At 37.0% G+C, this 15,656-nt stretch overlaps 1 protein-coding gene across 1 annotated transcript; it reads right to left on the reverse strand.

Moving 5' to 3' along the window:
* Positions 1–4,120: 4,120 nt before the first annotated feature.
* Positions 4,121–15,656, reverse strand: LOC140150274 (uncharacterized). Its single transcript, XM_072172279.1, has 7 exons — positions 15,415–15,656; positions 14,902–15,001; positions 14,423–14,544; positions 7,278–7,371; positions 6,456–6,544; positions 4,575–4,701; positions 4,121–4,192 (listed from the first exon to the last, which is right to left on the reverse strand). The coding sequence occupies exons 1-7, from the start codon at positions 15,654–15,656 to the stop codon at positions 4,121–4,123; spliced, it is 846 nt and encodes a 281-aa protein (XP_072028380.1).

Below are 15,656 nucleotides of genomic sequence, written 5' to 3' on the forward strand. Positions count from 1 at the left end.
GACTGATTTCAATACAATTTTAGCCTGTCTAGGGGTAAGGTGTATCGGTGGTGGGAGTCAGGGTCATAACATTTTGATGCCGAAATAGTGAGGGCCGCAATTTATTGACGCCGACTTTTTGTAAATTTAGGAACCCCCCGTTCCGAAAAAAAAAAATGATGACCCATTTTACTCTCTCCATATTTACACAGTGGCATGTGATATCGCTTTCCCTTCAATATCTTTACACAGCGCTTTACATCAGTAGTTGTTGTTGTTTGACCTTCATATCCCCTGCACCGCTAATACAGCCCGAGTATAAAGTTACTTGCTATTAAACACGGTGTAAACTTGGAAACACTAAATAAATATGCTTTGTGTCATTTTAGCCAGGCATTAGCAACATGTTCTCTTGACACGTGCTGTGATTTGGCCTCCTTTACCCGTTCGTTATCTATGCTAATTCCGTAAATTAATTACAAGATAATAATTGTGAAAGAGGATACCTATAACTATACGCGCAGCTAACGACCCAACCACGTGATTAAATTTGACTATTTTGATTGGTCAAACAGCTGCTCGTAACGAGAAAGAAGCTACGCGTAGCTGTTCCTCGCTTTTGGCCCCCTTGGCTTGCCATATACGTGCATCTATTCAAAATCCCGTCTTATGAGAGTGATTTTGAATAGATTGCACGGGCGTATGATACGTATATGTTTGGAAATCGCAAGCTCTCTATAAATGTATAAATACTTACGCGGGTGTACTTCCTCCATTATTTCCAATCTTTGATAAGTCGATTATTTTACCATTGTCCAACTTACACTTGCAGTCATTTATTTTCTTACACGCAGATTCCACTATTTGCGGCCACGAGATCATAAGTGTCAACATGGCTGACCATAGAATTGTTCTCATTGATACATACATCATCTTGCGCTTCGATCCTCAACCAATCAGATGTCAATAAAATTCAAATTGCTACTAACATGGCATGTTTCCTTCTCAGAATATACCTCTTGTTGCCAAGAATGGAACAGTTCTTCATAAGCCCATTTTAAGATATGAAGTACAGTTTTTGAAATGTAATGAAGTAGTGCACCGTTGAACTAAGTAACAATTTGTGTTGACAATGTTTACAAGGTCAAAATATTGTTGTGTTTATATGCGATTGCATATACTCACGTAATCGCTCCCATGTACACAATAAGAAAACAATACAGTAGCCCGACAAGGAACGTGAACCGATGGATGTTAATACATCATCCAAATAACCAGTTTAAATTTTATATAAAGCATATGGTGTGTAAATACGTGATACATATGTGTATCTCGATCAAGTGATACAGAAGATCAATCTGATTTAAAAAGAAATATCAAGAATACACAAAAGCCGTACATTGCTTCCGAATATATAAATGAATAGGGCAGCCATTATGATTTTTGCGTGCGTCTGATTCTGATCTGTTCCCGTGATTTAGGTCCAAAGTACATTTCTGACGAGATTCCCCCGACTACGCATGGCTAGGTCCCGATTCCAGAACTTTATAGTATTATTTTTTTTTAAATTAAATGTCATCTACTTTTGCCAAATAAAATATATTTCAATCCTAATTCAATAGTTGAAACTAATTGGCAATATAAGTCATATTTTGATAATTGGCAAATTCTTTGAAATATGGGTTAAAAGCATGGGTTTCTTGTATGCTGTGACGATCAAGCATAAAGACTTGTACAAAGTCTAATATTAGTCCATACATTCTAAGTTTTAACACTATTGGCTTTTTTAAATTTTATAACCAGTTATTCAAAACTAACATAAAATATAAGATTAAGAGTAATATCTTAGCCTATACTTAAGAATCTGTATGCCTAGACTCGTGCCAAATCTTTGCATTTTAGTGTAAATAATATCCAATAGCATGTTTTGCCCCTGTTTCCACTTTTTTTTTTCAAGAAATTCCCAAATACAAAAATTTGATGTTTATTGTCAGTTAGTTCCAACTAAAGTAAAAGGTTTGGGGTTTTTTCATTTGGCAAAACTTATTTTGTAATTTAAACTCGTATGAGAATGGAAGCGAGCAATAATGGGAACTTTTTGAAACATTAAAAGCGATGATACAAGAACGTTGGTTGCATTATACTGAAGGTAATATTTAGCTACAATATGAACGGGGACGTTAAAGGAAAATAATAATCAAACAAGAACGATATCTCCGTTGTCTTGTGATCTGTGGTCCGTGCCACGTTATCAGTAACGAAGTTTAGATAAACCTAAATAGACTGGTTCTATTTTGGAAATATTCGCTTATTTAATCATCAAGCGGCAAGGTCGCGTAAAAGCTGGCAACCAAACCAATTTGGTTAATTCGGGTATGCTGAATTCAAATATTTTGTCTGCCAAGCTATATTGGAATCCCTTGACCCTTAAAAAGACACCCAAACCCCCCTACATGCTCATATGGGGGCAAAAATTAAACATGTTCCAAATTCACTAAAAATCAAATTATTCTTCTGGGTCTAAGGATCACAAAAATGACAAATTCGACGTTGAAGTTGACAAGTGTCACATCTTGCACTTTGATTGAAGCTCATGGGAAAATGCAACACATCTTTCTCTTCTCCCTCACATTAACTTGTACATCGGCTAAAAGCTGCTATATCTACGGGCGCTTGGGAAGTTTGATCGAAACCCATTTAGAATTTGAAAATCAAGCAAAATAACTAGGCAGTTGCGTAGCCAGGTTTTCGGAAAGGGGGGGGGGTGGCAAATTATAATTGAATTATTTTCACATTTTCAGCCATAATTAATCCACTGCGCGAATAAGGCCTCAGTATGATGTCTCCATGTGTCTCTGTTTTGTGCTTGTTGGTGCCACTTCACTTCTCCCAGTAATGTTGCAGCTCGTCCCTACATCCAGGGATTTACCGGGGGGGGGGCTCTAGACGCCCCCCAAACTCACAATGATGTGATGTTAAAGCCCACCAGGGCGAGATGCAAAATGCGAGCCTTTTTACGTGGGGTCCAGCGACCCGCATATCTTTATGTTTTGGGCCCCAAAAATCCGGCCCCGACTCCCATAGATTCCGTGTGCTTCATCTGTTTCGTTTTCGTCCGTTAAGTGTTCATTGTGTGAGTGTTAAGCTCCAAAGGTTGTCTGGTCTGCGGCTGATATGACGAGCCCAGGTCAATTTTCTGCTTTTAATGGTTGCCAAGATGTCTTGAACTTCATCCATTTGTTGTTTTTCTGTCCTTGTAGGTGATGTTTAGTAAGCCTCTTTCCATGTCTTTCAAATTTCAAAGACGAATTTACTTGCATTATCTTTGGGACTGTTGCTGTTCCTGTCATAACCTTTGCTTTCTGCATATTCAAGCCCGGTTAGCGTGCTGCCTCGTCCAACTCTTGCAGTATTGTCATAATGTCGTCTGCAATGCGTAAGTGACTCATGTGCTCTCCATTTATGTTGATTCCTTTTTTTTTGCTCCAGTTGAGTGTTTTGAAAATTTCTTTTTGGGTGGCTGTAAATAGTTTTGGTGAAATAGACTCTCCCTAGCGCACTCCCTTTTTTTTATTATGATTCTGTCACTGTCTTTGTGTATTTTTTTAATCTGTTGTATTCGTTGTTGATTCCTAGGTCTTTCAGAACGGAGCTGGTTTCCACAGAATCAAATGCCTTCTCGTAATCTATAAAAGCTTCGCATATAGTGGATGTGGTACTCCTGGCATTTTTCAATAGTTGGTTGATGGTGTGAATGTGGTCCATGGTTAAAAATCCTTCTTACTAAACGCGTTCAGGTTGCCGGTATTTGACTCCCTTATAATATGAAAGCCAAAATGTAAAGGCCACATTTGGCCTGATAAAATCCAAACATTCAAAAACAACAAAAACATATGCTTATAATATTTTTTTATTTACAACGAATATAAATTTGTACAAAAGAAGCAAATAGATTTTAATGACAAAAAAATAATATTTACTGAAAGAACATTTTTTCAGCCCTAACTTTTTTCAGTGAGACAAATATAGGCTGATACCAAACCTCAATTTGATAAATGTGGGATGTGGTTGTTAATAGGATCATCGTCCTTTTAAAGTTAATACATTTTGGCCTGATTAGACCACTGTCCTGCTCGAGTTATTATATATCGGTATCATATCCAGATTTTCCAGCTCCTGGCTTCACAAGATTAACTACAAACATGGCACCGTCCTGCAAAAGCAAAGAAACTTAACAATGACAATATTCATGTAAAAGCAAATAAGATCACGTCTTTAAGATTTAGACCCTATGCTATAAACTAATCGGGATGGTACTAACAATCAGGCACGTACTCAGGATTTGTTTGTGGGAGGGGGTGCGGGTCTGCCTAAAAGTGAGCTTTCTTAGAATGAAAATTGCATTTGCGCATATTTTTTGCAGAAAATAGACATATAAACCCCTAAAATTATCATTTATTGGACTTTTTATATGCGTTATTATCAAAAAAGGGACCGTCGTCAATATTTCTCTCTCTTTTACACCATTGTATTTGTGGAGGGGGGTGGTTCTGTCGCACCTCGCATTATTAATATCCTTAATTAATAATACTTACCTTAACAAGCATCGGGAATTCCATCCAAATGCTAACATTCGGTATCACCTCTTTCCCTTCTGCACCACGAACAAATTTCATGAAGATACCGCCTAAAACAAGATACAATATAACCGCTACTGGAAACCTGTCGAGGGAAAACAAAGAAGACAAATAACAAGACCAGAAGAGGCAGCTGAACACTGTAATATCAATGAGCACATCTAGAGACTGGTTCACTCAATGAACCCTCGACCTTCTACACAGAAACCTCCCAGTTACATTACCCATGAGCACATCTAGAAGCTGGTTCTCTCAATGAACCCTCGACCTTCTACACAGAAACCTCCCCAGTAACATTTACTTTCCATGGTTATTGGTTAGACTACAAACTCCTCGGTGACATCGTACAATATGGATTTGGGACATGGTTGGGAAGGTAATGTACATGAATTAATCCGTTAACTGAGAATTCAAATCAATACACCCCCTTTTCAACATGTAATTGTGCCTTTGTTTTGATGTTTTCACTTCGTGTTTTTATCAGTGTAGTTAATTAATGTGAAGGCATCAAACTTATCTAACCGTGACAATGACATAAAATGCAATTGTTATAACTTTGATAATGTTTTTTTTTTACGATCAAACACCACTTATTAGAGCTGGGCAGTGGTTGAATACTGAGGGACTATTATCTTGTTAGCCATCTTTAAAATCACTGAAAATACCAAGCTATGTGGTCAAAAATGTGCTAATTTTATAGTAACATGCAGAAACGATACTTCCCCTAAATTCATCCGCGGAACATCAATTTCCCTACTCTACTCTCAGGTCCTCTCACAAAAAGGAGGGCGCACAGTAAATTTGTGGTCTTAAGGTTAAAGACCACTAATAGGCCCTGGGCCGGATTTACCTTTTTGGGGGCCCTGGGCCAGGCCAAAATTTTGAGGCCCCAAACGCCCCGTATGGAAGGCATGTACACACAAGTGGGCAAGTTTTTCGATTTTACTAAGACATATGCGCGCGAAGCGCGCGAAAAATTTCAATTGTACACTATTTTAGCCCGAATTGAAGCTGAAACAGGCCAGTGCGCGCGCAGCGCGCAAAATTTTGCAATTTTTGTAGGCTATTTTGGCCCAAAAATGGAAGATGTACACTACACAGGGCAATTTTGGGGGCCCCCAAAATTTGGGGGCCCTGGGCCCGGGCCCATCTGGCCCTATGGTAAATCCGGCCTTGAATAGGCCTGGGCGATACATTGAAATACGATGAGGAACTATTTGTTTTCATGGCATTAAAACTGCATTAAAATCGCTGAAATTGATCAAGTTATACAGCCAAAAAAGTACTTTTTAGAGTTTGATGCTTCAAAATGGTACCTTTTCTCTCATTATATGACATTTTTGATGTAATAGTACCAAAATTCATACGCACGGCTTCGGTTTTTAGTAAATAGTCGCCCTATCATATTGTAACTTTCAGCTTCGAGGGCGCACTGTCATGTTAAGGTGTTTACGGTTCAGTGCGTTAAAACAAGAAAAGTGTCAGGTCAACCTATGTTGTATTTTTGATCATTTGGCATCTAAATCATATAGTTTCACCTGATATTGGTGGCATTGAACTGTGAGAGTTCTGAATATGAGAAAATTCCACCCGAAATTAGGCATTTTCCCATTGAAACACGTGTAATACATAATTAGTGGTATTTAACCTTAACACTACAGCGGCTTAAAACAAGAAAAAGTTTCAGATTATTGCAAGTTGTGGTCATTCAACCTTCTACTTTTAATTGATAGAAATATCATTCGCTGTGAGAGTTCCATGTATGAGAAAATTATATTTTGCTATTGAAAACCGTGTAATAGAGACTTTGTGGCATGGTATTTATCTACATTTGCTTACAGAATACACAGAAGTGAACCAATACTTAGTCCTGTGTCCGGAGAGGCACATCCATTGCCACACGCACATTTACTAGTTAACTCGTATTCCTGTATAGTGATATAATATAGGACACATATTTTGCACAATTATTTCGTACGCCAATTGATAGATCTAATATAAAAAATATATAAAATGACGCGTCTATATCAGGTAGAGAATAATGTTAAGGTTCAGGTACACAGAAAATGACCACATCCGTGGCCGCTCCTACCCGGGGCTGGAGAAAAGTTGCAATTTTGCTGACACCTTCAACATCCCGAAAAGATTGACCCAATTTGTTTTCAATGGTTTGAAAAAGTAAAGAGCAAAAAATAAATAAATAAAATAAAATAAAAGCAACATAAAAAACGTTTTTCAAAATTTTTGACAATTTTCACCCCTCGTTTCTTTAATAATTGTTTTTGCCACCCCTTCTTCATCTGCCGCCCTTCCTTTTCGCCGCCCCGAATGTTTCATTGTTGATGGTACTATTCGTCTCTAGATAAATGTAGTAGTCTACTGTTTCCAGATCTTTTTGCTGTTGTTGCATATCATGACTTTTAAGTCATGAAAATTGAAAGTTTTCTTTCAATAATGGGTCGTGAGTGTAATAGAATGAATGTTTAAGGTTTAAGGTTTGGAGGTAAGACTGTATTTAGAATTGCGTTAGAATAAGGTAAGAGGTTCGACACAACTTTAAATTTAGTTCATCAAATTACATAGATTGATGGCAAGTGCTTTTCAGGTAAAGAATATACGTATGCTGATTTGATTGAAACTAACAGAACAGTTGAAACTTACGTATATCCAGTTTGCCGCTGGTTCTCCTAGTCTTTTAATGGAAGAACTTTCGGGGGTTCCGTCAGCCTCACATATCAGCTTTATTCTAGCAGTTCTGCAACGAATGAAAGTATACAGAGTTTTCCATCACTTTTATTTTCACCACAATAATATACTGCTTCCTGATATGAGAAACGTTTCAGTCATGACCGTCGGTTCATCTGAGGCCGTCGGTACACATGGGACGTTGGATGAGACGTTGGTATGGGCGGCCGTGAGGGCCAAAAGGGTCTCAAAACTACACAAGGGTCTCAAAAGTACAATAAGGTCTCAAAAACACACAAAGATCTCAGAAATAAACACACAGTAATGTCTCAATGGCACAATACGGTCTCAAAAACAGAGAAAGGTCTCAGAAACAAACACACAACAATGTCTCAATAGTATAATAAGGTCTCAGAAACAGGGAAAGGTCTCATCAAATACAGAGAAAGGTCTCAAAACAGAGAAAGGTCTCAAAAACAGAGAGGTCTCAAATACAGAGAAAGGTCTCAAATACAGAGAAAGGTCTCAAAAACAGAGAAAGGTCTCAAATACAGAAAAAGGTATCAAAAACAGAGAATGGTCTCAAAAACAGAGAAATGTCTCAAAAACAGAGAAAGGTCTCAAACACAGAGAAAGGTCTCAAAAAAGAGAAAGGTCTCAAAAACAGAGAAAGGTCTCAAATACAGAGAAAGGTCTCTAAAACAGAGTTCAAAAACAGGTCTCAAAAACAGAGAAAGGTCTCAAAAACAGAGAAGGGTCTCAAAAACAGAGAAAGGTCTCAAAAACAGAAAAGGTCTCAAAAACACGTTATGGTCTCAAAAACACGTTATGGTCTCAAAAACACGTTATGGTCTCAAAAACACGTTATGGTCTCAAAACACGTTATGGTCTCAAAAACACGTTATGGTCTCAAAAACACATTATGGTCTCAAAAACACGTTATGGTCTCAAAAACCCGTTATGGTCTCAAAAATACGTCAAGGTCTCAAACCAGGTATTACAACCGACCGTTATATGTGCAGTACCGCATGCAGTACTATACTGCACACATCAGCAGGCGAAAATACACATTCCGTCACGCACTTCCACATGAGGAACTACATATCCCAACTTGCATTTCCGCATGCGGTGATGCAGGTCGGGATGTGCAGTTCCGCATGGGGAACTGCAATATTTTTGGTGTATTTCCGCATGGGGAATTTCGGTATATAGGCCTATGGATGGGTCATTTTGTTTTCAAAATTTTCTTAATTTCTTTTGGAAAATAGACCATTTGCATCACTGCAGCCAAAATGTTTCTCAAATTGCTTGCGATTGTAAGTTGTAAAAACTAAGACAATTTGTGTTAGACAATTTGTGTTAGATTTGGCCAAAACTTTTGTCCAAATTTCTTACAAAATTACAAGTTGGACTTAAAAAGTCTTATCATATAATGCGATTGAAAAGAAATTTTGCATATTTGAACACGTTCCTAACGTTTTCCTACACCTTTTAGGGTGTAATATAGAAACGTTGCCCAAAATATATGTGCCAAATATTACTTGCTCCCCCCTCCCCCACCCTTTCGACCTGCCAAAAATTACTTAACCCGCCCTTGACATGCCAAAAAATTGCCAAAAATTTGCGTCCCCCCCCATAATTCACCACCCCGGCCCCGGGGGTACAATTTATTGCACCACCCCTGACAAGTTCCGGCGCGTAGAGGTGTAAATGAATTGAATAGAAATTTAGTATGAAATGGGTCTATTGAGAAGATTTATCAATTTTGTCCAGGTAATGGGAACATGGGATAACTCAGGGTCCACCCCATATCCATGTTGGTACATCACTGTGGAGGATGAATCTTATTCAAAAATTGAGTTTTATTGGAATTCAGCAGCAGGCATTGCATTCACTAATTTGGACATTTTCAAAACAGCTTGCACCTCCCCTCATCAAAACAAAACTTCACTGAAACCCTCAGTTTTTGGTAAAAATCAATGCCTGTTTTACACCACAGAAAAAAGTCTTCTTTGTGCAAGGGGTAAATGTGAAAGATAAAAAGCATCACAAAGAGAATATTTTGAGGCAATTTATCATGTTTATGAATTGTTTTCAGCTCAAAAACATTGACAAATTTTGCTTAAAATTGTTTTCCTCATAAATTTGGTTTTTTTTTCTTGTTTCACCCCTTGCCATTAAAAAAGCTCAACAATTAACTTGTCTAATATTGATCAGCCCTTACACCAGTCACCATGAAAACAAACACATAGATACATGTTAAATTGTATTCTTATTTATAGTCACTTTATTTTTCTAAACACACACAAGTATTCCAACATGTGGTCAGTATACAGGGTGTCCCAGAAAAAATTACCGGGCGAATTAATTTGGACGTAAGTCGAGGAATAGACATCAGAATCCAAAAATCTAACCATCAGCGTGTAGCCCATCTTATTCTGCATCCTATACGCTAATTTTACTGGCATCGGTTGACTGATCGCGAAGAAATCAGCGATTACATAACGCATGCCTCAATTCACTTCATTCCAAGTTTGAAAGAAAGATCATTCAACACACTGCGCACTAGTGGTTAACACTGTCATTTAGGCTTCAGATTTTGTTCGATGAAATCCTTTTTGTTCTTTTTAAACAATCTGTTTCTTTCAAAACATCTAATTAGGTTTTGTTCAAATTTGAAAACCTGCACGATATTGAAAATGAAAGCTTGCATGTAAGATGATGCTCGGTACTTGTAAATATCTTCTTTTTTCGTTAATGTTGATATAAATGTTGCATAAAGAATTATTGTAAAAAGAATTCCAGCTGGCTCAAAAAATTTCTCACATACATTAATGGTTATGGAATATTTTTCCAGGAAATTGTAATGCAAAACATTAATGTTGCATGGTATCAAAAATCACACGTAAAACTGTAAGCAGTTGATCATTGTGATTCTTGGCTCAAATGTTCTTTGGAAAGTTAAAATATAACATATTTGCACAACCTAAAAAATTGAAGTTGGAAAGCTTCAAATTGCATAAATCAAAGTTTTCTCGGACAAACTGTTATTTATATTCAGTGAAAGCATGGAAAACACAACACCGTCGGATTATAAAATAGATAATGTGGACTAACGGTGAGCGAGTATGAAAAAGCGCCTGTTGATCAAACTTGGAATGAACTGCTTTGATGCGCGCATTATGTAATCGTTAATTTCTTCGCAACCATTCAACCGAATCAAATAAAATTGTCGTATGTAATGCACTATAAAATAGGCTATGCGCTACATTTTAAATTTTTTGATTCTGATGTCTATTTCTCGACTTACGTTCAATTTTATTCACTCGGTAATTTTTTCTGGGACACCCTGTACATGTATGATTCAAACAAAAATACACAAAGTTGTAAAACCTAAAGTATGTGTTACATTTTTAGAATTATTAATAAATTTGTTGTTTAAAATTATCAAATTTGTAATACTAGCAGTGCCCGTATTATTTTGAATATGCATAATTAACATTAAAAGTTGGGTTGTTTGTCTGTCACTTTTTAATTGATTTAAGGAATATCAACAAGGAATTACAAGAATCATAACAAAGCAGCCATGAAAGTGAAAATTTTAGCTCTTTTGACCTTGGGAACTCAGGCCTGTACATGGGGGAGTGGGGAGGGGTGCGACCACACCTTCACCCCCCAAATTTGCACAAGTATACACAAAGTACCAAAATATCACATTTTTGTGAGCATAGCAAGCAAAAAAATCAGGGTTTTTACGCTTTTTTGGTCAAAAGGTGAAAATTCCACTTTTCACAATATCACTCACCCCCCCTAAAAAAAAGTGCACTTTCTCAAAATCAGCACCTCCAAAAAATCCTGCCTACTACGGGCCTGAGGGAACTGTGACAAGCCCTCTAAACTTACAGCTAAAGAGCATTACTTCTTGTCATTTATATAAAGCACTAATAATAATTCTGTTTGTACTGAATTTATTCCTAAAAATCATAGATTCTGAATCAGCACCCCAAAATTGACTAAGAACACTTCTCAAACCTTGTATAGCTCTCTGTGTAGACCCCAGTCCGAAACCCCGTCAGTCCGACACCAGCGCCTTAGACCGCTCCGCTATCAAGGCTTGATGGTGTCATGATGAAAATTTTAAAATATAATCGCAACTTCATTACTTCAACGTACCACGTGACAAGCAAATACAGAAAACGTACCATATTTTGGAATGTTATTTGTTTAAAAACATTAATGTGTATTAATAGCGCTCAATTGTTGATAACTGCGTGTTTTATATACAGAAATAGGAATGAGGCTATACACGCACAATGATAATCGATTTTGATTCACACGTGCGCTACGAACTCGCCGTATACTAAAAGCATAGATTATCAATGTGGCGTGGCCTACCATTTTTCTTGTAGCTTCTTTTATACACGTCGATGTTTTCATCAATTAGGCCTACACAATTAATCCACATTAGACCCCTAATTTTATTTCAGGAAATAAAAGATTAGATTACCATAAAAACGAAACAGTTATCATTGGTTGGGTCTAATGTAATTTATACATGGAATTTTCAACGTTTTTTCTATCGCCATTCTCGCTCAATTAAAAAAATATTTTGGCGTATATAAAATTGAAATAAAATTCTCTGCCTTATAAAGCGACATCAAATGTGCCACAATTGGGTATCACGAATCGTTATATATGATGTGCAGTTAATATTCATATTTTCTTTTATACAGAGGATGCTTCAGTTTTGACAGGAAAAATATTTTCTTGAAAACCCTCTCACTCGGTTATTTTAAAAGGGTAACCACGCTTCCCTAGAATGTGCAATAATTACAATTAATTTTTTTCTTATTCTAACAGCAAGCGTTTCTAAAATGCAGTATGGCGAAATGTGGTGTAGATATTAACAAACCATCTAACCCAATAAGTATGATAGGGCCTATATTGTGACGAGCTTAGTAACTTAATTTAGCATGTGATCCTAGCATCCTTTTTTATGACATTTTTCAGTAGATATCCACGAAAAAAGCTTATTCACAAAATGTCAATGCGATTTTGCGTTTGCGAGTTATGCATGGTTATGTGTATTACACTGCTCCATAGGCCACTGTTGTAATTTCGATCTGGTATACCGGTACCAGAACAAAATTCAAATTTTTCATGTCACGATATTTTTGCTAAATGAATTAATCTGCAAGAAATATTTAGTACATAAACATTATGTAGCCAAAAGTTCCCAATGGTATAAAAGTCTCAACTTTTTTTTGAAAAAGTGGGGGGATGAGGCTGTGGATCACGAAATGCCCTTTTAACTGCATGTCAAAGCACGTATAGCCATTTGACTTAAACTTTTGATTAATACATCCAATTCGGAAATGTACCAAAAAATTGCATTTCCCCATGCGGAAATACAACAAACATATTGCAGTTCCCCATACGGAAATACACCAAAAATATTGCAGTTCTCCATGCGGGACTGCAAGCGGATGTTGCAGTACTGTATGCGGTACTGCATATATACGGCCGGTTGTAATACCTGATTTGAGACCTAGACGTGTTTTTGAGACCACGATGTGTTTTTGAGACCAAGACGTACTTTTGAGACCCTTTTGGCACTCACGGCGCGGCCGCCGGGGTCAAAAGGGTCAACGCCGAGGAATACTATGGGCGGCCGTGTGTGCCAAAAAGGGTGTCAAAACACGTTCATGTCTCAAAAACACGTCTAGGTCTCAAATCAGGTATTACAAAGTCAACCGACCGTTATGTGCAGTCTATGTCTCTGAGGTATATGTCTCTGAGACCTTTCTCTATTTTTGAGACCTTTCTCTGTTTTTGAGACCATTCTGTGTTTGAGACCTTTCTCTGTATTTGAGACCTTTCCCTGTTTTTGAGACCTTTCTCTGTTTTTGAGACCTTTCTCTGTATTTGAGACCTTTCTCTGTTTTTGAGACCTTTCTCTGTTTTTGTGACCTTTCTCTGTTTTTGTGACCCTGTTTTTGAGACCTTTCTCTGTTTTTGAGACCTTTTTCTGTTTTTGAGATCTTTCTCTGTTTTTGAGACCTTTCTCTGTTTTTGAGACCTTTCTCTGTTTTTGAGACCTTTCTCTACTATTGAGACCTTGTTGTGTGTTTGTTTCTGAGACCTTTCTATGTTTTCGAGACCTTATTATACTTTTGAGACCTTATTGTGTGTTTATTTCTGAGACCTTTATGTGTTTTTGAGACCTTATTATACGTTTGAGACCTTATTGTGTATTTATTTCTGAGACCTTTGTGTATTTTTGAGACCTTATTGTACTTTTGAGACCCGTGTGTGATTTTGAGACCCTTTTGGCCCTCATGGCCGCCCATACGTTGGTAAATAAATATTTGGATCAACAATTTGTGTGCACTGCTTATATAATGTGACCCTTCAGTTTTTGTTTTGTCTGTTGACGCTGCCGTAATGAATGATATTAATATATAATCTTATGCGCGCGTTGAAAAGGTTTTTGTTTGGAAAATTATCGCCCCCCCCCCCCCATACACCCATGGGGTGTTATCCCATGATCGTAAACGGAGAAATAGCCAAAAACCTGCCCGGGGTTGATTTTTTCACAATTTAGGTTTGTTGCGATTTTGTGATGTTAATTATGTTAAAAATATTGTCTGATAGTTTTAGACCGACCGAAATATATCTGGCATCTTGTATTTTTTGAGATATTTGTCAAGGTAATTCCTACTCTGAACATTGTCAATAATATTTTAAAGGCCGATATCTCAATTTCCAATTTTATAATACCATAACTTACGAACTCAATATCTTCGTTTAGGAGTGTCCGATTTCACTGGGGGAAACGGACTCCTTTTGACATGACACGTCACATATATGCCCTTTAAAGAACTCATGACTTGCATGGACAGGAAAGAAACGCATCAGAAACATCAACACGCAACAACAACTGCAACGATGGGGGGATTTCGGTGCTTTATTGTTTGGACTGGGCGAACCGAGAGCAAAGGCATGCAAGGGGTGCAAATATTTACATTTCCTCCCGTCCTGAGGCGCCGCACTGCCAGCCACAATAACAACAACGACAGAACTAGTAATAAACAATCTCAATAGTAACAAGATCACCATACCTTTGTTGTCCATCCTGGCCTACTGCTGTGAAGTTAAGTACTGTTCCATCGGTATAGTCAGCAGAGTCCGGTGTTCCGAGGGAAAACCCCGGATCTTGCGAATTTTTCCTTCTTTGACATGCCTGAAATGTATGAACACATTTTTTTTTCATTTCGTTTTTGTTCGCAACTTTTTTGAACAGGTTGCAAGTTTGATTTTGACTTAAATTTGATCTTTTTTCTTCGAACACTTTTTTCTTTGAATAATTTGAGGCGTTTGGTTTCATTTGTAATCCAGTAGTTCCGAGTATCGAAGAGTTGGTACTCGCTTGAGTAATGAAAGCTCAGCCCACGTTAATTCTGGGGATGCTAGATCAAATTCTACATTCAGTGAACACATATCCGTTATGTATAGGCCTAAGTGAGATTGTTCAGTACCATTCAACTTATCCTTTGTGTATACTTATGATTTGTCATTTTTTTTCCATTGTCAAACTTACCACAGCATCTTTGCAGAATGCATCAGAATATGCATAACACCCATTAAAGGAATACTCGTAAAATAGAGCAGACCCATCGTCGGGTAAGCTGTAGGGAAACCTATAATAATAATAATAATAATAATAATAATAATAATAATAATAATAATAATAATAATAATAATAATAATAATAATAATAATAATAATAATAATAATAATAATAAGTGATTACTGAAATTGTTTTACTCGTTAACTATTATTCACTACTTTACAGTTAGAGGGAATAGTCAAAGATTTAATAAGCCATAAACGCAATAATAGTTCAATCACAGGTCTGGACTAACTAGTAGATTTGTTTCAGCACATATTTCATCATAGCTTCTCAGTGCATCAAGTTTTCACTCTAAAGTTTTCATAGATAGAGAAACTATGTTGGTGCATTTTTGTAACAACAATGCGAACCTTTGTTTTGCTTGAGGTAAAACTTTTTCATCTGGCCCTGCTAGAAAAAAAAGCAACGTTTATTACTTACTTAGGTTCAGTACCGTCTTTGTTTCCAATCTTTGAAATGTCAATAAGTTTTCCATTTGGCAGTTTGCATCTACAATTATTAACTTTTTTACACTGAGCATACACAGTTGGTAATAGTATAAGTGTCAGTAATGCTGTCCATAGTAGTGTGTTTATATCATTCCACTGTCGCCTCTGAGACTTATATTTTGAATCCGGTAACGTATTGTAAATACCAAATTTCAGCCGATTACATGATGCCAT

Source organism: Amphiura filiformis, chromosome 4 (genome assembly GCF_039555335.1).
Source record: "Amphiura filiformis chromosome 4, Afil_fr2py, whole genome shotgun sequence".
In the NCBI taxonomy this organism is placed as follows: domain Eukaryota; kingdom Metazoa; phylum Echinodermata; class Ophiuroidea; order Amphilepidida; family Amphiuridae; genus Amphiura; species Amphiura filiformis.